General features: G+C 36.7%; 1 protein-coding gene across 1 annotated transcript in view; it reads left to right on the forward strand.

Moving 5' to 3' along the window:
• Nucleotides 1-13,064: 13,064 nt before the first annotated feature.
• The window catches only part of LOC131149809 (vesicle-associated membrane protein 714), a 32,415-nt gene continuing 20,949 nt past the window's right edge, over nt 13,065-24,530 (forward strand). Inside the window, exon 1 of the mRNA XM_058100570.1 lies at nt 13,065-13,585. Coding sequence (XP_057956553.1) covers nt 13,369-13,585 — 217 coding nt within the window. The 5' untranslated portion in view covers nt 13,065-13,368. The remainder of the gene's footprint in view (nt 13,586-24,530) is intronic.

Below are 24,530 nucleotides of genomic sequence, written 5' to 3' on the forward strand. Positions count from 1 at the left end.
TCTCTCTGAAATTCCTTGGGCTATTCATTCCCATACAAGCTTCCATACTCGACCCTTACTCATTCCTTTGCAAAAATACCTTTGGTGAGAGTATCTTGAGATAACCCATACTATTACTACAAGCTTACACTCTCATATACGTTGATTGATTTTTGATTTTAGTGAGAGTAAGCCAAAAAGTTTTCCCCTGTTACTTAATCCATAGATTTATTTTTGGGGGAACTTTCTTAAGCTTATGAGTCTTTGCATTCTTATTGCAAGACTCAAGAGCTTGTCTTGTGTTTTGAAGAAAATATTTTTAACAAGCTAATTTTCTCAATATCTCGTGTGCTTGACTTTTGAAAATCATTTTCGAGATTTTTGCTTGTGTGTTTCAAATCTTTGATATTGCATTTTATGATTAATATAGTTATCTTGATTCAAAGATCCCTACACAAACTTTCTCACATACTGATTACTATATTTACATTATCTTCAAAGTAGTCATATAATCTTCATTGAGCTTATAATTCCTATTGGAGAAGTATTGATATTGTACACAAAAATTGTATTGCTTATCTGTTGTATTCTAGGCATGGCCTGATGGGGTGTTGATCTAACCCGTAAGGATCAGGTTGTAAAGGTTGGGGTTAGTCTTGTGGATTTGACCTGAGATTTCCCTTGCCCAGTAAGGAAAAGGGTATTGTATTAGGTGTCACTCCACCCGTAAGTGAGCAAAGGTAATGAATCCTCTTGCTTGTGAGCTTGAGGTGGGGACGTAGGCAGTATTGACCAAACCCCGATATCATATTGTGTGTCATTCTCTCTTTCCCTTATACTTTTTATATTTCCGCACTTTGACATATGCACATGTATGTTTAATTATTTATTGCCTTGATTGTTCGTCATACATGCTTTGAATATTGTGTGTATTTGAATCTGTTTAGACAGACCCTAGGTTGCGTAATACCGTTGTCATATGGTTTAACCTAAGCATAAATTTTTAAATACCCAATTCACCCCCTCTTGATAATACACTAATTCCAACAAATATGTATACCCGTCAGTTCGGGATCAATACAAACCAAAACTGAGCCGATAATCGAAAATCGTAAAAAATTTGAACTAAAACCGAATCAAACAAATCGGTTAACCAAATTTTTGGTTTGGTTTAGTTCAGTTTTTTGGATAGGTTTGAGTTTTAAATATTTTGAGCAACCCTAATTACAAGTCACCAAATGTTGGCAACCCAAAATGGGTGTCAAAACCTAATGTCGAAAGCTTTGGCAACTCTTTTAGGGATACTTGTGTAACACCCCGAACCCGAAACTGGGGTCCGAAGTGTTATTTTAAATAAATCTTTGATACCAATAAATACACAGCAGAAGATCTCCATAACAATTACCAGAGTATTAAAAACTATCCTTTATTACAATAAAAATTCCAATATCGCAGTAAGGTTCTGAACTTATAAAAAATATAAATAAAATAATAACAATTCTAACCAAGGACCTTCTACCCCACCAACGCTTCCACTACGCACTTTGATTACTGTTATACTCCTCATGACATCTGAAATATAATTTATCATGATGGAGTGATACACCTCTCAGTAAGACGGAATAAATTATTATTAGTGTAGCAAATGAGTTTCTGTGTAGATAAATATACCCATTAATATAACTTTAAATGAAACTGCATTTTATAATTGTAACTCACATTTATAATTGAAAATACATGTTTCCCATTAAATTTTCAAATATGAGTGAAAAAACCTCCCTACATGGATAACCAACATGTATAACCCCCCATTACAGGTTGTGTGGTCCGAAGGTTGGACTTAACTTGGTACACTAATGCTAAGTCAAAGTAAATCATCTATTAGTCTGATTTGCCTACCAAACCTGGCTTGTATACCAGGAACGTAGTCGACCCCTCTCGCTGGCCAAACTGACTTTCCATACTAACACTGTATTGAATAGTGTGGCTGCACTGATACTGATCTGATTCATTAGGGTTTTTAAACCATATAATGTATTCTTTTTGACAATTCCCGAAAACCAATTTATCACCATAACTTAATTCCCATAGATATATAATAAAATACCACTTCATAAAATCTTACTATAATCAGTACCATACCGTGAAAATCCCAACAAGTTTAATTTATATAATAAACTAAATTAATCTCACGCCACACATTTTAAATAATAATTCATAATTTAATTAATTTCATATACTCAGATTAAAATCAACATAATATCCATAAAATTATATTCTTCAATTTAAACGATTAATCTTTGAAAACAACTGACATAATTTATTCTCCTTACCTTAACCTCGGAGTGGTGCCTAGGATCCCCAAATGACGATTCGTAGCTAGGACCCCGTAGTGGTGTTCGTTTTTCGATTGGGCCAAGAAATATCGAGAAATTGAAGAGAGAGAAAGTGCGACAATGAGGAGAGAGAGAGAGAGAGAGAGAGAGAGAGAGAGAGAGAGAATTTGGCGAGAGCTCAAGGGGTTCTCAGAATCAATTTGATCCAAAAGCTTCTGAGCTTCAAGATCTTTAACATATATATATATATATATATTAATATATTATATTATTATTATATTATATTATATTATTTAATTAGTAATAATTATTAATTAATTAATTAATTAATTTTTAATTATTTTTAATTTTTAAATTTTTTTATTTAATTTAATTTTTAATTTTGTTAATGATCACTTCCATGCATATTGTTTTTTGTGGAATTACATTCTTCCCTCCTTAGAGAAATTTCGTTCTCAAAAACTCCGAATAAAATCTCTCGTGATCCCAACGAATTTAAGTTAACCTCGAAAAATTTAAGTTAACCTCGAATAACAACAATCAGGAACCCCACAAACTTAAGCTAAACTCGCAAACAATCTTATCCTCCTCTTCACGCAAACCTAAACTCTGATAACATCATTCCTACAGTCTACAGAATCTATATCCTAAGCTCAGATACCAACTATAATGCCTCGAACCCGAAAATGAGGTTTGGAGTGTTATTCTAAAAAAATCTCTGATACCAATAAATACACAAGGGAAGATCTCCATAACAATTACCAGAGTACTAAAAACCATCCTTTATTATAATAAAAATCCCAATATCGCAATAAAGTTCTAAACTCATCAAAAATATAAATAAAATAATAACAATTCTAACCAAGGGCCTTCTACCCCACCAACACTTCCATTGCGCACTTTGATTATTGTTATACTCCTTATGGCATCTGAAAAATAATTGATCATAATGGGGTGAAACACCTCTTAGTAAGACGAAATAAATTATTGTCAGTGTGTGACAAATAAGTTTCTACGTAAACAAATATACCCATTAATATAACTTTAAATGAAACTGCATTTTATAACTGTAACTCACACTCATAATTGAAAATACATGTTTCCTATTAAATCTGCAAATATGAGTAAAAGAACCTCTCTGCATGGATAACCAACATGTATAACCCCTATGATGGGTTGTGCGGCTTGAAGGTTGGACTTAGCTTGGTACACCAATGCTAAGTCAAAGTAACTCATCTGTTAGTCTGATTTGCCTACCGAACTTGGTCTGTATACCAGGAATGTACTCAACCCCTCTCGTTGGCCAAACCGACTTTCCATACCAACACTATATTGAATAGTGTGGCTCCACTGATACTGATCTGATCCATTAGGGTTCTTAAACCATGTAATGCATTCTTTTCGACATTTCCCGAAAACCAATTTATCACCATAATGTAATTCCCATAGATATATAATAAAATACCACTTCATAAAATCTTACTATAACCAGTATCATATTGTGAAAATCCCAACAAGTTTAATTTATACAATAAGCTGAATTAATCTCATGCCACACATTTTAAACAATAATTCATACTTTAATTAATCTCATATACTCAGATTAAAATCAACATAATATCCATATAATTATATTCTTCAATTTAAACGGTTAATCTTTAAAAACAACTGACACAATTTATTCCCATTGCCTTAGCCTTGGAGTGGTGCCTAGGATCCCCAAATGACGATTCCACTCCAGTTAACTTGTTAAGGATTGTCTCTAGGACCCCATAGTAGTGTTCATTTTTTGATTTGGCTGGGAAATACCGAGAAATTGAAGAGAGAGAAAGTGAGATGGTGAGGAGAGAGAGATAGAGAGAGAATTTGGCGAGAGCTCAAGAGGGGTTCTCAGAATCAATTTGATCTTGAAGCTTCTGAGCTTTAGGATCTTTAACACACACACACACACACACACACACATATATATATATATATATATATATTAATATATTATATTACTATTATATTATTATATTATATTATATTGTTTGATTATTAATTAATTAATTTAAGTTTAAATTTTTTTTTATGATCACTTCCATGCATATTATTTTTTGGGGCGTTACAACTTGAGAGTTGAGCCACCTCTTATATGTGTTTTTGTGTGTGTATGCGTGCGTGTGTGTGTGTGGTTTTTTATTATTTGTGCCTGCATTTGTTTGTTCTTCTATATTATGTTGTCCATGTCATGTTTATGAAATGATGTGCTATGATATGTATGTCTTGCAATGCTCATGCATTCTTTACATTTCTTAGGTGTTCTATTCACACACTTTCATTACACCATACAGGTTCTATATCTGGACTCCTTACCTTGTAGGATTTAGGAAAAGGAAGAAGTAATGAGGTCTTTCATGGGACTGTCTCTCATATAGACCTCATAAAAATTCCTTCACTTTGGTTTGATCGCTTTGAAGACAATTTGGGAGCCTTTAGAGTTTGTGACGTATAGAGTCTAACTATGCACTAGAAAACTTTATGTTATACCTTAGGATAGAGCTTCTACCCAATGTTTGGAGATAAATTAACAAGAATATTAAGACACAAAGGTCATAAATATTATCCTTAGGATCATGCTTGTCACGCCATTTGCATCTTTTCTTACTTATTATAGAATTGAACTGCATCGGTATACAACATGTCGGTGAGACCAATAAACATAATGGAAGAGGCTTACCTTTTAGAGAAAGAACATGCCATTGAAAGGGATGTCATTCGATTCATATTTTAAGGTACCCTCAAGACAAGATGAACCTTTAGCACATAAGCAAGATGTTGCTAGAATTTTGGGGTGTTGGGATTGCTTATCGAAGGAAGATCAAAAGAAACTCCTTATGACATATGGGCACATCATGGATGTTCTTAGGTTGGATGTAGATTGGAAGGTCCTAGATGCATGATTTGACATTGGGAGCCACTCTACCAATGCTTCACATTTGGACCGACCAACATTATTCCTCTTATTGAAGAATATAAGGAGTTGCTACAAATTTTCAAGTCCACTCATGACGAAGTCTTCATGTATGATCCTAATACCAATCTAGTCTGTGCATTAATATGAGCCATAGGAGGCAAAGCAAAGGAATTGGATGGAAAGAATTAGAAGAGAGGTAAGATAGGGGTTAGCATTGGAATCACATAAATAAACTCTTCAAAAGACATCTTGATGACCCAACCTCAAAGTTTAGACTCCAACTATTGGCATTAGCGGTATACAAACTTGTACTCCTATACTCAGCTACACATATCATTGATCATGGAGCTGCCATGGTCTTTGCAGAGTTGGAGCATAAAGGCCAAGCCTTGATTCCTACCATTATTGTAGAGACTCTGACATCACTCAACTTTTGTTGAGAGAAAGGTAAGGGAGCTTTACTATGTTGTATTCAACTATCTGTATCTTATTAGGCTACCCTACTTGATAGCTAAATAGAGGCAAAGGCTATAACATCTTGTATGCTTAGGGATTAGATAGACCCATAGTTGGAGAACTACTATGAAGAGTTTTGGGCTAGACAATAGCACTATCATCAAAAATAAAAAGGAAAGGTGACCTAGTTGAAAGAGTCAAAAAGAAAGATGACCAAGATGTTGAGGAAGGAAGTTAAAGAAGGGTGATTACGCGTCAAAACCGCGTTATTGGGCATCTTAACCCGGGTTTTACGACTTATATTCTTAATTAAATGTCCAAATTTGTCCAACATTTTAATAAAGTGCCAAAATTATCATTCTCGAGTTTTATTGTGCAATTTATGAATTTTTGGTAATATTTTATCGCAGGAAAATTTCTAAGAATTAAAACCGACACCTGTTCGTATTTTGTGCATAACTTTTCCGTCCAAGCTCCGATTGAGGCGATTCAAATTTTTAGAGAAATAGGAAAGGATTATCTACAACTTTTGTATTTTGATTTTTGTGATAAACGGGCTCTAAAAGGATCAAAACAGGCTGTGAACGCAGAGAACAAATAAAATAAGAAAATAAAAAAATACATATATGAATGGGTATTTGATGTGACCCGGCCATGCATGGCCGGGTCGGGTTGGTCTTGTGGGTCTAGGGCAAGCCAATTTTTTGCCCTTTTAAATACTATCTTGCTCTTCCTTTTGCCTTGTTGGGCACTGCCCCAGCCGCACCATTCTCTTCCTCTTCCTCTTCTTCTCTTGTTCTTCTTTTCTTCTTGCTTGCTATCTCCCTCTCTTGCCCTAGTTCCTCTCTATTTTATTTTATTTCTCTCTTTTCCTCTTTCTCTCTTCCCCTGTTTTCCAATACTCACAAATCTCCTTTCTCTTCCAGCCCTCCTATGCACACGACCACAAGCCACTGCCATACCAATTCCAGCTTAGCCTCTGCAAGTCTCCCCCTGGTTCTCAGTTGAACTCCATGGCAGATCTCAGCAATTCCTCCCCTCTTACTCTATTTCTCTACAACCCATGAGCCCTCTCCAGCAGCTCCTCCACTCTCGGCCAAGCACTTCTCTAGCAGCTCAGCCACAGCCGTCTCAGCCAGAACAACAGCTTCGTCCCAACTCCAGCAGTAGACCCAAGCATCACAGCCTTCTCCGTCGAACTTCCTTGTTCCTGCCATACCAGCACAGCCCGAGGCCTCTCCACCTTGCAGTCTCCACCACAGTACCAGCCCTTGCCACTGCTGCAACTTCCAGCCATTCTACTCTGCTCTCTCTCTCTCTCTCTCTCTCTCATCTTCTCTTTATCATTACTTATTATTAATTAACTAGTGAAATTTTGGATTTTGAACATTAGTTAGGGTGTTTTATTATTGTTGAACTTTGATTGTTTATTTAATATTCTCTTAGTTGAATTTTGCCATAGATTTAATTAATATTTGAATTATTTAATTAGTTTGGTAAAGTTTTAATTATTTAATTTTTATCGTGTTTTGTCTTCATCGTTAACAGTTTAATTTTGGTTCGAAGTTTTATCTAGTTAAAAGTTTGGCTTTTATTGTGTGCGTGAGTGTTTGATTAAGTTTCCATTGCGTGTTTTAATCCCGTGTCCAAAGTTGCCATCTTTAATTAGTGCGTGCTCCAATGTTTCCTTGAGTAGGTTAGGGTTTCCATTTTTGCTCTTTAGATTGAAGCATGCTAGTTTTAGGACTTTAATTTAAGTTTTTGTTTAAATCTCCAAAATTCTGAAAAATCCCGAATCTGAACTGAGTTTAGTACATTTTTATTTTTGATTGGGAGAACGTAAAATTGAGATTAAAACGCATTCCCTGAGGAGACGATTTAGCCTTTGGGCTTAATATTACACGACAAAACTCCTATACTTGGGATAGCTTTCGAGCTGCTCATTTTTTGAGTGAGTCAAAAGGGAAGCTCTACAAGCTCGAGTCTTCAAGTTAGACATGCTAGTTGATGGTCTATAGAAGGATTAAGAGATTGTTGTTGGGGGGGGGGGGGGAGTACAAGGCAGCTAAGAGGAAACTTCAAGCCAAAGTGAATGAATTGATCAAGGCCAACAAAGAGCTGAAGAGATAGAAGACCGAGTGGGAAGTAGAAAAGGCTAAGTTAATAGAGAAAGCATCAAAGATAGAAGACTCGGAAAGACAAATCTGACGACTTCTAGCTTTGAACTAAGACTTAAGAAACAAGCTATGGGAAGTTAAAGCAAACATACATGGACAAGGAGAGGAGCCTAGTAGATACATATGTAGGAGTTAGAGTGGATCATTATGCAAAAGAAGAAGTAGTTGTCTCAGTTGTTTTGGCATTCGAACAAGCTCCAAATCATCATTCCAGTTTACCATGCCATACAGAATAGGCTCCTTACCTTAGATCACATCCTTCAACAAACTAGCAAGTCAATTTAGGAGCTATATCCCATGGTTAAAGAAGCAGTGGATAAGATGAGCGAGAGGCTGCAACATAAGTGAATATGATGTATTGACCCATGTGTTAGCCTATTTCAAAAAGGCTAGTGATGTGTATGAAAAGGAGAAGGCAAAGTCTCTTTCCTCCAATGAATAAATGTGTACTTGAAATTTCTATGGAATAAAATGATATTTTCCTCTCACCAAAGAAAGGATCCACTTGGCACGTTGTAACTCTTATGTAATTCAATTCTATTTGTTGTTTGCCTTATGTTGTATTTTCTTACTTTGCATATGTATTTATTTATTTTATATATTCAATAAAGTTAATCAAAATTTCATGAAGGAAGAAAAATTATCAAGTAATCCATGAACCAATTATTACCATAGCTTCGTCACAAAGCATGGAGATACCAAAATCTAGCCAACTTGAAGAGTTTCCAACAATGGACAAAAGAATTAAGGCTTTAAAAAAATATATTGCAAACTTAGTCCAACTCATCAAGGGAAAGATACCCCTTATTGATGAAACCTAAGCTACATAACCAATTTCACAAGAGCCAATATTCATCAACATAACCGGGCAAGGAACTAATGCTGAGCCACGAAGTCAACTAAGACAAAGGAAGAAGAAAACAAGTCAAAATGAGACAAATACCGTATGGCATACATTAAAGAGTAACTGAGATCAATCCAGAGAATACAAAATGGAGGAGTAGGTGACTTTGAAGACCTTTGTCTCTTCATTGGCATGGTACTTCCAAAAGAGTTCAAGGTTCTTGAAAAATTAAGGAAATACAAGCTAAGGTTAAATCCGGTTAAATACACTTTTGGAACAACTTCTAGAAAGTCCTAATTTGTAGTAAGTCAAAGAGGGATTGAGGTAAATCCAACTAAAATTTCAGTTATAGAGAAGTTGGAACCTCCATCCACTAAAAAGCAAGCACAAGGATTTCTTGAAAGATTGAGTTAAGAGACTAGCATCTTAAAGCACCCATTCCATGAATAGTTATTGTGCTTAGTTTGTGTGTCTGTATCTCCCTCAAAAACGCCACTTTTTAGCCATAAAATGTGTTCAAATTCATCAAAAATTGGGAAGCAGTAGGGGCTAGTCGATCACCTCTAAAGGCCCTTGCTTTCGGGCAAGGTTGGTGGACCATTTTCTAATAGACGGTCGACTGCCTGTAGAAGACATCTCCCTTTTTATTTTTCTTGAAAAAATGGTTTCATTTTTTGAAACCAATACAAAATGGCTTTTATAGGGTCCATATAAAGAACTTAATCTTATGGAGACTTACTACTTTGGTGCCTCTCCAAAAATAAACATCAAGTGTTCACACAAAAACTTAAAAAGAAAGAAAAAGGAGAAAGAAGAGAACTTTTCTTATTATTATTTTTTAATGGTTATGGTTGATTCCACCAATGTAGATTGCCTATATATCTTCTAAAGAGGAATCACATCATTTTTAGTTCGTCAAAATATTTTCAAATTTGAAATTATAAAACATTTTGATGATTTTTGAAAACATTTGAAGTCTTTGGTTAAAAAATCTACATTTTATTTGAAAACTTTGATTTATCAGTAAACTCTTTACAAAAGCTACTCTGATACTTGTAATAATATTTTGAATAAAGTCAACCTAGACCCAAAGTGTAGTACTAGGGATATTCTTGTCCATATTCACATTCTATCTAAGCAGCGGAAAACATAATACACCTAAACTTTCTATACAATACTAGAGTGCTAGAATCTCCAAAATATACATACAAACTTCCCAAAAATCCATATCTCAACTCAACCACTTACCCTGCAGTTAGGGCAGTACTAAAACTTCCTCTACCTCGGAGCTTGCTCTGCTCGGCTACCTGGATTACCTGAAATGTTTAAGATTATTAGGGTGAGACACCTTTCAGTAAGATGGGGTAAGTTATCACCAGTGTGTGGCAAATGGGTTTTAGTGTATACAAAATATAATCATTTGTTAAACGACCACAACTGTTTAAAACACTTATAGACTGTATTCACACGTGCAACATCCTTTAAAAGCGAGAGTTCCTGGGGATTGGGGAGATTAGAAGCCCATACATGTAACGCCCCTTTACTCTGATACCTCTTGTATCTTTACCCATTTAGTTTGAGTGTGACTACAACTGATACCTATCAGGGCACTCACATTACTCTGCAAGCCCTCGGGCGGAGAGTTTACCTCGCTGTAACTGAAATGGTAATTGAATATAAATACATATTTTTATTCACACCTTTGCCATTTAACATACAAACTTTCTATTTGTTCGTACTTTTAGCTGTAATACATAGTTCCTGTTTACTGTAAATCTGATTATATATATGTAATATATATATACATATATATATGTGAAAACTTCCTTAGATGGATAATTGTATTCATGAATTAATCCCGCATGATCGAGTTGTGCGACACAAAGGCTGGACTTAACCATGGTTGGCTTACCAGGTTAAATCAAACTATAAATTGTCTATAGTACATTTAGCCTATTCAACCTCGTCCAGACTATAGGGAGCTCCTCTACTCTCCTTAGAGGCACAATCGACTGTCAACACCACACTCTATCTGAGATGTGCGGTTGCACTATATATATTGTATATGTATTCTATTATGGTCCATCAGGGTTCTGATACTGTATATTACTATCTCTGTATATTATCGTTTTACCATGATTCTGTATATACTGAAAATACCATGATTTTATAATAATTGTAATATCATGACTCTATAAAAGCTGAAAAATCATAGTTTTGAAAAAGTTATATAGAATTCTATATTAAACCTTTGTACTATACCTAGTATTTCTCATGCCACACAATTTAAATGAAACTTTTATACTATAATTTGTATGGGTAAACTATATTTTCCTGCTATATGAAAAATACATATCATTTGTAAAACTTTCTTGCAACCCAAATTTCTGAATTTTCACAAATATATAACACATGAAAAATCAAAATTCCCTCTAAATTTGTTTCCTGTAATATTCAGAATATCATATACTGATATCCCATAATTAAATACTATACTTTAACTGGTAAAATTTTTGAAACTAATTGGCATAACTTATCCCCTTACCTAATTCCCTGAGGAAATGCACGCAGAGATCTTGAACCCATGCCTACGGTGTTCACACAAAACCCTGTATTCCACAAATCCCAATTCATTAGCTTAAACCCAGAATAATAATCGCAGTCACATTTCTAAGGCCCAAATACTCCAAATAACCAATTAAACCCTAAAATATCTTACTTACCCTAATTTTGGAGTAGTGTCTAGGAACCCCAAATCAACAATATGCTCCGATTAACTTGCAGAGAATAGTCATTAGATCCTCGTGGTGGTTTCTGATCGTCAAATTGGGCTAAAATGGAGCCGAAATTGAAGAGAGAAGAGGTTAGGGCCGAACCCTAGAGAGAGAGTGTAAGGGAGAGTGATTTATTTCCACTGAAAATGACTTTAAGCCTTTACATAACCTGCTGGTCACATGTACTCGTCGATGAGGACATAAGATTCGTCGACGAGTCTATGAGATTGTTCGTCGACGACAACAATGGGTTCGTCAACGAACCCTTAATAGTCTGAAATTCCTTGACTCTCGGGAATCTCCTCGTTGACGAGTCCTTGCTGTGTGCCCGTTCAAATTTTTTTTTTTTCTTTTCCTTCTTTTTCTTTTCTTTTTTCTTTTTCCTTGTTTTCTCATAAATTAAAATTTTTGGATCTCTACAAAAATAGAGTCTTGAAACCAAGTAAAACTTCGAAAACAAAACTTTTTTCCACCCTTAAGCCACTCGTAGGTGATTACTTTGCAAGATGTCATTTTCCTACTTTTAACTTTGAAAAATTGGTTTTTTGGCAGAAGAACCACAACTCACCTTGAAAACTCATTGAGAAACAATCTAGACACATCATGGGTATTCATTTTAAAGTTTACTTTAAGCACTTGAAAACCTTTTAAAAAGTGACGATGAGAATAATAGTCTAGGAAAATGATCTAAAGGCAATGATGAGAAGCAAAATCCAAGTGTTTTGGATAATCGGAAAATAGGGCACTAGTATGAGCTCAAACGATCTGGAGATTGCCACTCTCGAGTTTAGGTGAGGTTCAAGAAGAGAGCTCTCAACATGTGCGATCCTATATAATTTTAAAAACTTATAAGAACACGTTGACCGTGCTAATGTTTAAATATCAATTAAATGATCACCATGCATATAGTGATGGTGGTCATATGCTCTAAAAATATATATGTTCTTAATTATATGAAATGGATGGTGTTAAAAATATTACGGAGATAAATTTCACAACTACCAACATACATTTCTTCTCTTTGTAAAAAAAATGGCTTTTGGGATTGACTAACTCATTTTAGTAGTTAGTAGAATTGCAAAGGGAGGGCAAAATTATTCAAATTACTATTTTATAAAAAAATTAATTTATTAGTTAATCTTTTTACAATATATGATTTAGTTTATTGTTTAAAAATTAGAGTAGAAAAGATTTTGTATATGATTTTAAAATCTAAATGAATGATAGGATGCACTGGTGATTAAATGAGTAATTAATATATATTTTTGAACTATTTTGCTTATTATTTTTAAAAATATTCTTGAAATTTTATAATAATAATAATAATAATATCCTTGAAATCATTAAGTAGTTAAAAATTGTTTAATTCAATTACAAATTTACTAAGGATATGCAAGTTAATGATTGATTAATTTGTATACTGGTGTAAAATTATTTTATAAAAAATTCAATATAATTAAAAAATAGGTGTCTCAAGCATTCCATGTGAATAAAATTTTACGAATGACTATATTTCTAAAAGATAAAATTATTTAAAATTTTAAATTCTCCATTATCAAACAAAAAATAGTAAATTCTGTACCCAACTCAGCTCCCCAACCGGCTTGGGGTGGACTTGCCGGTGACACCGCCAGGCTGCCGCTGCTACTGTCAACTCTCAACCGACCTCCTCTCTTCTTTTTCTCTCTGATTCTCCTCTGCTCTCCGCTTCAGAAGATGCAGAAATGAGAACGATCCCCTAATTTACATCCGCAAAACCCTAACTTCACCCAACCGCCCAAACCCCTTCTCTTCGTACAATATTAGCTGCGACAGCTCATTGCCAGAGAGAGAGAGGGGGTGATCCATGGCAATTCTCTACGCGGTGGTGGCGAGGGGGACGGTGGTGCTGGCGGAGTTCAGCGCCGTCACCGGCAACACAGGCGCCGTGGCCAGGAGGATTCTGGAGAAACTGCCGTCCGAGGCCGACTCCAGGCTCTGTTTCTCGCAGGATCGATACATTTTTCACATCCTCAGATGCGATGGGCTCACTTTCCTGTGCATGGCCAACGACACCTTCGGAAGTTCGTACTTTCATCTTTCCCTTTTTTGTACCTCGTTTTTGTTTCTTTCACTCCAGGCACACGCGCACGGTAGTTGAAAAGCGTCTTGAGTTGGTGATTATGAATCTTTGATTTTAATTTGATGTTTTTTATACGGTTTGGGGGCTTCACATATTTTTCAAATGAGCTGAAAACTGAGTTAAGAGTAGTTCTTTTATGTTTGTGAAATCGCTGGGGATGAATCTGATCGTGAATTATGTGGGGTCGAAGTGGAGTTACGGCATAGAAGTAGGATATGCTCTGAGAATTTGATCTTTGTTTGTTTCTATTTAGATCATACGTTTGGGAACTGTGGATCTGGCTTTGATTCTGTTTGGTAATTCAGTTTCAAGACGGGGTTTAGCTATTGGTTTCAAAATTGGGGGTGTTTGAAGCAAACACAGAGTTGTGATTAAATAATTTTTATGCTTTTTATGGAATAATGCATAAACATGACTGTTATTTATCAAACAAATAAGAAACAAAAGGAGGGAGAAAAACATAATTATGGGCACATCTCAAGTTTCAACTAAATGTATAAAAGATTGCTTCTTCCCCATAGAATGACAACTAAAGATCATATATAAGGGAAAATGCCACCTTAAGTTCTCCTTTAAATCTGAGCAGTAGATAACTTGAACTGCTATAACCAGAGTTAGCTGTCTGATGCTTGCCTTTCATTCCAAAATGCTGAAAAAGATCCAGAAATTCTCACACTTTTTTCGATTATTTTCTCGTGTGTAGGAAAAATCATCAAGCTTAATTGGATTTCTGGGAGAACTGTTGAAAATTAAAGAACTAAAGCATCACAAACTTATCTTGAAGTAGACCAGTGCCATGCTTTTTCTTGCTTTATTTGCATAAAAGGTAGTCAGAAGACACAAGTAAATAAACAACTTCTGTGTTTAAAGGAAACCAACTTTCATCTTCCCGTTGCAGCAGTAAAATGTGTCTTCATCAACATTTAGCTTACCACACCCAATTAGTTACAAATATAAGCTCTCTCTACTTGGTCATATTTTAGAACATGTAGCATGTCCCATACCTGTAAGTCTATGGTATAATACAAAAGCTCTCAACATCTTAAATAACATTGAATTGGTCTAGCTTTATGAATTAGCTATATTATCTATCTATTAGCTAATTAAAATCATCATCATTTACAAGATTAAACTTGTTTTGACATATGAAAAAATAGACAGATATACAACTTTGAATTAGGTTCATTATTTTATCTTATGACTTATGAGGGGAAGCAAAAATTACTTAGTTTCGCCATAAAAATATTGTCTCACTTACAATAAGAAAATAGAAGGCTGATTGCTTTTATTTCTTTGGGCTTATTACTTTTCTTTGTATTTTTCATTTATTTTTTAGCATATATATTATTGCACACGTTAAGTTTCAAACATGCTTAGGAAGTGCACCGAAGAAGAGATGTTAAGCATGGTTGAACAGCCAAAATGTGGGTGGTGGAGTAGAAGTCATATACAAGCCGATGATTTGGGGCTTTGCTATACTTTTGGGGATTAGATGATGCTGATTTAGAGCAGATTTTTGAGCAGATTTCCAGGAGGGCAGGTGTTGAAGAAGGGTGTAGTCTTGTTGACTTATGTGAGTTTGCTCAGGTTGTTGTTGACCATTTGAAGGAAGCTGCTGATCCAACAGTGGTCTGATGGTCCAGTCCAAGGATTAACTCAACCATTATTTGTTCGGATGCTAATCTTATCCATAGACCTTCTAGTCAAAGTCTTGATTCTTCTAGCACTATTAACAAACTTTCATTTCCTCATTCGGCTTGGATGGGTGATTTTTCTGCTGATCATTATTGTAAAAGTTCAATTGAGAAATCTGAATAAAAGGCTTTTTTTCCTTGAACATTTTGATTATAGAGGGATAGCCAAGACTATTGTGCACTCTTAGAGGATATGGGGTTAAAGTTTGTTAGATTCTTGGGCCAAGAGATTAAGATGTCAGTTTCCCCTAGGACTTATATTAAGAAAGAATGTTGTTGAATAAGAATCTCAAAAGTTGGTAACGTCAATTATTTATAGGGGAAAAGAGATAGGGTAAAGGGGGTAATACTTAGTCTTTCTAAGGACCCTTAGATGCTATGTTAAGCGTGGCCACATGGGGTAGGTAGAGAGATTGTCTTGAAAGCTTCTATGAATGTGGTTATATTGCAAGAAATTAAGCTTGAATCAATGAATAGGTAGATTAATAGTATTTGGGATTTGCATTGTAAAGACTGGGTGGGCCCCTTTTTTATTGTGCTGTTAAAGGTATTCTTGTTATGTGAGATACTAGATGTATGTCTAGAGTCGACAGTATTTGTGGGTCATTCACTCTTCATTATTGTTGGAATTTTGGCCGAAGGGTTAGTGGTGATCTTTATCCATTTACGAGCTTGGCTTGGTCGCAGATCTTGTTTTGGGATAAGCTCTTTTATGAGTTAAATTTTTGTGCTCCTAGGTGAGTTTTAGGGGCCCCATTAGATTTTTGGTGCAGAAAAGTGGTTCTAGGGTTACTCCTAGCTTGAAGAGTTTTGAAAAATTTATCGAGGAATGTGAGTTAAAGGATGCCCCTTTGGTTAATGTTTTGTTTACCTGGTCCTTTTTTTTTTCCTTTTCCCCAATTGGTTGGGGGAGTAATTTGTTTCTTGTTAATCAAGGTATGTTTTTGTGTTGTAGTGAATGGGAGGGTGCTTTTAGTAAAGTTTCTTTGAATGTTTTATCAAGATTAACATTAGATCATTATCCTATTGTTATCAAGTCCAATGGGATTAAATATGGTCCTAGCCCTTTTCATTTCGAAAATATGTGATGAACTCATCCTTTCTTTCATGCTATTGGTTAGGAAAATTAGAGAACTTGTTCCTTTGAAGGGTAGAGGAGGGTTTCAAGTTTATGAAGAAGTTGAAACCCCTTAAGAAGCCTTTGACTAAGTCAAATTTGGAGGTGGTAGGTGTCACGGGCTGACTATTTTCACACCTTTGTGAAAGGACCGTGCGACACTAGCTAAAGCACTCTTGCTTAACTAGCCAGCCTATCGTTTACCACAATTCATCCACGAAACACTTTCATTAACATTTAATCAGATAACAAAGAGTAAGTAATTATGAAAGTAGTGGCAAGCAAGCAATAAACATTGAAGCAACGCAATATATTAGCAACACCTCCGTTAACATTGTGTGTTTAGCGAGGGAGGCAAGTTGGCTAAACTGTTGACAATAGCTAGTGAGTTTTACAAGACCGATGAACACTCACCCTCCCTTAAAGAGCTTTATATGCAAATATCATCTTGGCACTAGGAAACATCAAAGTGACCGAGGAGTCATACTGCCTTATTTGGCATACAGAGAAACAACTAGTAGAAAAAAAATCTACGCTAGCATTTACATGATGGAAACCCATCCCAAATGCACAAGACAAGCGGTAACAGGCAAGCACGATGCCCTGAACAAGTTAGGCTCATGACACTCCTTCACTTATGCGGTTGACGTTCTCGTAGACTTTGACACTAGGTACACTTCAACTTTGTCCACGAACGGTTGCATATCTTCCGCAGAAATTCAGCTGATTTCTTCATCACCAAGGCCTTTCCCCTTGACTAAGAGCTCTCGCCACTTCTTCCTTAAGGATATGAAAACTCTTTGTCTGCAAGGATATCTTCAACTTCATGTCTGTCAAGTTGCACTATCTTCAACTTTGCTTTGTTTGACTGACTTCAACTCAGATTGTCGGTGTCGGCGTTGAACGACTTGAGGCAGTTAACGTGAAACACATGATGCACTTTCATCCAGGTGAAGTGCTGTGGTCTTCCCCCCTGATCTGCCCACTTCTTCATCTGCTTAGAAGCTTTTTCCAAATAGGTTCATGCAATCTTTGCATTTTGTCTCCATTCTCTAGTAAAGATATAAGCCCTAGGACTCTTTCCTCTGTACGGCTCATCCACTGTGTGAGGGAACAGCGACTGCTAGCCTATAAGAAGCTCAAAAGGGTTCTTGTTGGTTGTTGAGCTCCTTTGGGCATTGAAACAAAACCGAACCACATCAAGTAGCTGCACCCTGGTTGTCGTTGACAAAATGACGCAAGTACTCTTCTAGTAGCCCATTGAATCTCTCCGCTTGTCTGTCAGTGATAACTCGAAGAGATGTCAAGATGTGAACTGAGGATTCTGAAAAGTTCTGTTAATAAGTTGTCAGTGAATATTGAGTCTCGGTCACTAACAATGTCTTGGGGAACATCCCAATATTTCACAACATTTGTAACGAATAATTGTGTCGTCTCCTTTGCCGAACAATACTTTGGTGCGGCTATGAACGTACCATATTTGGAAAACCTGTCTATAACCACAAGTATAGACCTTGCATCTCCCACTCTGGGCAGATTGGTGATGAAGTCTAGTGAGACACTTTCTCACGGTTTGGATGGTACTGGTAGGGGCTTTAGTAGCCCTGCACTCTTCTTCTGCTCCACCTTGTCTTGTTGGTAAATGAGACAAGCTCGGGTATAATCAGCCACATCATCACACATGTGCGGCCAATATTACCTCTGCTTCAGTAGTTCTATCATTGGAGTCATTCTTCGCGAATACCCATCTACGAACTTCCTGTAATAGTTGCTAAGGCCAAGAAAGGAACGCAACTCCTTCACTGTTGTGGAGATCTTCCATTCTTGAATCGCCCTTACCTTCTCCATATCCCTCTAGATAGGATCTTGCTCAATCACATCACCAAGGAATTTGTTGCTCCGCTGAGCGAAAGAGCACTTCTCTTTCTTCACATACAGACTGTTTCCCCTCCGCCTGTTGAACACCTTCCGTAGATGCTCTTTATGTTTCCTCTGAAACAATACTGATGCTCCAAACGGTGCTTTGGAAGGGCGAAGATATCCTGCTCGCAACTCATCAATGGTTTTTCCTCTGCTCTGCTAGCTCTGGATGCGCCATCTGATATGACCCTGTAGCAGGTGGTTTCACTCCTGACAACAACTCGATCCCATGCTTCACAGCCTGTCGTGGAGGCAAGTTATAAGGCAGCTTATCCGGCATCACCTCCTTGTACTCAGCCAACACCGCTTGGATGGTCGTAGGCACTAGCTCTTAGCCTACTTCTTCATCTACCACCACCGTGGCTAGATATGTCTGCTCACCCTTTCTCAATCCCCTCTTGAGTTGTATGGCTGAAAGGAACTTCCATCATCTCCTTTTGTTGCAACGATTTGCACCATGCAAGGGTGATTTCCCATTAGACATAGGGAACCAGTCGAAGACATCGGCACTGCCTTCGTATCCCTCAGGAATTCCATTCCCAGAATGACTGGAAAGTCATCCAATGCCCAAGCTTCATAGTCACTTGTTTGGCTACTCCCAGAGTAGGCTGGGGTACAGAATTAACTGCTTTCATGTGTCTTGTATCATTCTCCAATGATAAGTTGAGTCTCCATGCTTCCAATTGCAAAACAAAATCATAAGTAGCCCTGGTATCCACCATAGAGTGTGTACTCTTCCCATTGATCCTCAAGTCCACTACATCAATCCTTTTGCTTGTGTAACTTTTGGAGCTTTCACCTGCTTTTCCAATGCCCTCACTTGACGCATTGCACCCACCCTTGGGGTATCCTCCTCTTTCTCATCGTTTTTCACCACTTGTCCTGAAGTGGAAGCTTGTAAGGCATTGAGTGCTTCTTTGTGTGGGCACTTAACAACTTTGTGAGGGCCTCCACACAAGTAGCATGAAAATTTTCCCTTTCCATTGGGTGTGTTGACCCCTCGAGATGATGAAGCTTCCTTCGAAGTTTAGGCCTTATGGTCGGCTCCCCAACTTTTGGGTTTGCCATTCTTGAAAGACTTTCCACTGTTTCCCCCTCCGCCAAACTCTTTGGACGAAGCGGTGTTATCAACAGCGTATTTAGTCAAGCATTCTGTGGCAGCTTGCGTGGTAGACAAGTCTTGAAATCTTTGCCTATGAAGTTCAGTTCTTGCCCACAGATTCAATCCCTCAAGAAAATGGAATAGCTTATCCTTTTCTGACATGTCCCGGATATCCAACATTGAAGTAAAAAATTGTTTCACGTATTCCCTAATTGACCCAATATGCTTAAGGTCTCTCAGCTTTTTCCTAGCATTATACTCAATGTTTTTAGGAAAGAATTGAGCCTTGAGCTCTCTCTTCAAGTTTGCCCAATTCTCCACTACACAGCGTCCATGTTTTCATTGTACTTGGTACGCCACCACAGTTTGGCGTCACCAACCAAGTACATGGTCGCAGTATCCACCTTCACCTGTTCTGAGGCCATCCTCATACCACAAAAGTATTGCTCCATATCAAACAAGAAGTTCTCCCAGCTCCTTGGAATCACGGGTACCCCCATACGTCCTGGGTTCTGGTACCTCGGTCTTGCTAAACCTCGGAGTGTTAAGAGTTTGCCATAGCAAGAACCATCAGATTCATCTTTGCATCCATATTAGCTATCCAAGATTGCAAAGTTTCCATAGTGTGGTGAAAGTCCTCTGACATTTCACCTATCAAACTTGCTTGATGCTTTTGTGATCCCATCACTTCATCAACAAGTTCCCTCATTTGGGCTACCTCTGCAGCCACATTGTTGGCTGTTGTCTTAGCCAGTGCTTCCATCACATTGATTCTCTCAGCATTGGTTGGTGCCACGGTCACTTAGCAAAGTTTTTCCAATTTCACAACGAAGGTAACTGAATTCACGTAGCAATTCACCGAGCTCTGATACTAGGTGTCACTTGCCGATTATTTTCACACCTTTGTGAAAGGACCGTGCTGTGCTAGCTAAAGCACTCTTGCTTAACTAGCCAGCCTATCGTTTACCACAATTCATCCACGAAACACTTTCATTAACATTTAATTAGATAACAACGGAAGTAGTAAGCAATTATAATAGCAGTGGTAAGCAAGCAATAAACATTGAAGCAATGCAATTCATTAACAACACCTTTGTTAACATTGTGTGTTTAGCGAGGGAGGCAAATAGGCTAAACACGTTGGCAATGGCTAGTGAGTTTTACAAGACTGATGAACACTCACCCTCCCCTAAAGAGCTTTATATGCAAATATCATCCTAGCACTAGGAAACATCAAAATGATCGGGGAGTCATACTGCCTTATTTGGCATACAGAGAAACAACTAGTAGAAAATAAACCTACACTAGCATGGAAACCTATCCCAAACGCATGAGACAAGCAATCATAGGCAAGCATAATGCCCTGAACAAGCTAGACTCGTGACAAGGGGATGTTAGGGCTTGGAAAGCTAATATCCTAGTCTTTTGATTGCTTGTATGATGAGGGTGTTCTTTGTGAGGACATGGCTCTCAAGAATGAGTAGGAAGAATTGCTTTAGGGAGATATGGGTTGGAGGCTAGAAGTTAGATTTAAGTGGGTTAAGGAAGGGGATTGCTATTCTGGGTTCCTTATTTTGGTTGCAAGTCATAGGAGAAGGAAGAATGAGGTTAAAGAGTTGGAAACCAGTGCTGGGAATATTATTGAAGATCCTAATTTGATTGTTGAAGATATGATAGGATCTTATAGAAACCTTTATTTGGAGGAGATTTTGCTTAGGCCATATGACAAAAGGGGTTGGATTGGTGTCTTATTTCAAGTGATGTTATATTTCAAGGAACCTTTTGAGAAGGAGGAGATTAGAAAAGCGATGCTTGGTATGGAGAGGGATAAAGCTCCAACCTCTAGGGCCCAATGATTTTAATTTAACTTTTTTCCTCATGGTGTTTGAATGTGTTTAAGATTGATTTTTGGATGGTACTTTTCTGGAATTTTATTATCATGGGCTAATTGGAAAATTTTGTGCCTGAAAAGGATCGTTGTGTAATAGTGAATGATTTTAGATCCATTAGTTTTTCCATCAGTGAGTGAGGTTTTGGATGCTACTATTACTAATTCGCAGTCTTCCTTCTTGTTGGTTGGCAGATTTTAGATGTTGCATTGGTGGCCAAATGAGTTTGTTGAGGTTGAGGATGCTAGAAAGAGGAACAAAAGATGCCTTGTCTTTAAGCTGGATTTTGAGGAAGAGTATGATAGGTCAATAAGAGTTTTCTAAATAGAATTTTGGATCGAATGGGTTTTGGTTCAAGATGGAGAGGTTGGAATGGTTGGATAAGGTTGTTTTTTATTTTTATTTTTATTTTCTTCTCTCTCTCTCTCTCTCCCCCTTCTACTCTCTTTTGGTGTGATTATTATTGGGGTGGTTAGGGCATGGTTTTCCACTCCTTGGAGGTGCTACGAGGAGCTGAGGAGATTCTCTCTCTCTCTCTCTCTCTCATATTTGGAAAAAAAAACTGGTTGCAGATGCTTTTAGTAGGATGATGGTCAAGATTGTTGATAGGGCTTTAGTTCAAGGTCTTATTGTTGTGGGTGGGTTGATATTGTCGTTTCACATTTGCAATTTGCTGATAACATTTTCCTGTGATTTGTTGTCTTTTGTTAATATTCCTACCATTTTGTGGGTTTTGGAGAGAGTTTTGGGGTTAATGATTAATGTGGGTTAGGAGCTAGCACTATTAATTTGAAATTGTGCTATTTCTAGTTTTTCTTCTCTTGCTGGGTATTTAATTTTGCACTGGCCTATGAATTAGTTAGGTTGGGATGCTAACTAATACTGGATTGTGAAAGCCCATGAATATTCACCATACAGATTTCATTCTTGTTCTTTCCCTTTGTTATGCATAGAGTTGGAGCTGCATCTCAAGTTTGGTTTTGGGAGGATCTATGGTTAGAGGAGCGTAATATCTTTTTGTTGTGTTTCCTCTTCTCTCTCTCTCTTTTTTTTTTTAGTCCAACCACTATTCATAAAGTGCTATTTCCTTGTTTATGATTCTAGATCAAGATTGTATATCCCGAGATTTTCATTTTCACAGGAATATTAATGATACAGAGGCTGGTGAACTTGCTTCTAACTCTGTTGGCTCTTTCTTAGCCTTCTATTGAAAGGGATTATATGGGTTGGACTTTGGACGGGTCTAGGGTATTTTCGTCAACTCATTTTATTCTCATTTGATTATTTCTTCTAACCATTTCACTCATGCTGTGTCTGGAAATCCAAGGTTCCCTCCAAGGTCAAGCCTTTTGCTTAGTTGATCATACCTGTAGATCTGTAACTTAGGGTACTCATATGGCCGTATCCACTGATGTGTGTGTGATGTGTTATGACAGTGGTAAGTCACATTCTCATTTATTCCTATGTTAATTTGTGGTTTGGAGCTTATGGAATAAGTTATTTGGCTTCTTTGGCGAATGTTGTGGGCCCCCTAACTCTATGGAGATCTTTTCGTTGACTGTTAAGATATTTGGTACAAACAGAAGATCTAATCACTGGAGAGGTCTCTCCCTCTATTTATAATAAATATCTCGTACATACCAAAGGCAGTACCCTTGCTAACTCATGCTTACCAACATAATACTAGCACATACTAATAATTCTAAATGACCAAAATAACCATTAAAATTCCCCCTCAATATGAAGCATAAACATCATATGCTCCTAGCTTTGTCACAAATAAATTTAACACAAGCAACCCCAAGGCTTTAGTTAATAAATTAGCAAGCTACAAATCAGACTTTATATGAGTGGTTGTAATGATCTTTTGCAAAAAGTTTCTCCCGAACATAGTGGCAATAAACTTTAATGTGCTTTTTCTACTCTTAGAAGACCGGGTTGAAGGCAATATGAATAGAAACTTGAGTATCACACATCAACTCCATAGTCCGAGAATGTGGAAAACCCAGTTTTTCCAACATGTTCTTCAACAAAACAAGTTCACATGCTAGTCATGATCCTATACTTGAACTAACCACTTGACCTGACCACCATAGTTTGTTTCTTACTCTTCCAAGAAACCATATTACCACCAACAAATATTCAATACCTGGTTTGGATCTTCAATTGGAAGGTGATTCTCTCCCAGGCATAGTATTAAAAATCGGTGTGTAATGGCTGTTACAGATGTTATGTAACAGTATTGGTGGCTTCTGAGAGTGTTATGGGGGAATGTCTCGGAGGTATGTCGATTCACAACTGTAACGGCCATTATGGTCCATTATGACAGCATAATGGCTGTTATGGGCCGTTACAGTGTCAAATTGGCTGTGAATGACTTAAACAGGTTTTTAGTCCCCTTTTTTTTTTTTTTTTTTTTTGTGCATTTCCCCCTCTCGTTTCCCTACATTAAAGTTTACAAACTCGGTTTTAAGTTGGTTTATGCAGTTGGGTTTTTTTATGAAAACAATTCATTTTTTTGGGTTTATTTTCCTTTACATTCAGTATGTTTTTTTTTTGAATTAACTACTATTAAAATAAAACCAACTTTTTTCTCCCAATAAATTACATATGTTCATATTCTCAGCTCTTTCAATTTCATTTTAGTTTTTCTATTTTTCTTGCCCATAGTTTGGAGACTAAAATACGTTCTATTGTATGGATTTTTGTTCTTGTTTAACTTATGAACATTCTATATTTTATATTTTGGATAACAAAAATTCCATTAAAGACTAAAAAAGTACAAAAATGGCATTCTATATTTTATATTTCTTTATATTTATGATTTCTTAGTTTGAATTTCCCTTATAATCAATAAGTAGTAAAAAATAGCAAATGCATGCTTCTTCTTGCCGATAGCAACTAAAAAACAACCAAGATTACATCCAATTCTTGTAGTATATGTTTCATTTAAATTGATATAAATTTACTAAAAATCATTTAGAGCATTAGTATATAGGATTTTAGGATCAAAACATGTCAATCTATGTGTTTTTAAAAAGTTTGCTAATGCAAAAAATGAATTCACGGATGCAGAGATTGTTACCCGTGACATTACGTTAGTGACGACCGTGGCCATAACATTGCGATCGTTACTGTTATTTAAAAACATGCTTCCGTGTGCA

Source organism: Malania oleifera, chromosome 2, assembly GCF_029873635.1.
Source record: "Malania oleifera isolate guangnan ecotype guangnan chromosome 2, ASM2987363v1, whole genome shotgun sequence".
NCBI lineage: Eukaryota > Viridiplantae > Streptophyta > Magnoliopsida > Santalales > Ximeniaceae > Malania > Malania oleifera.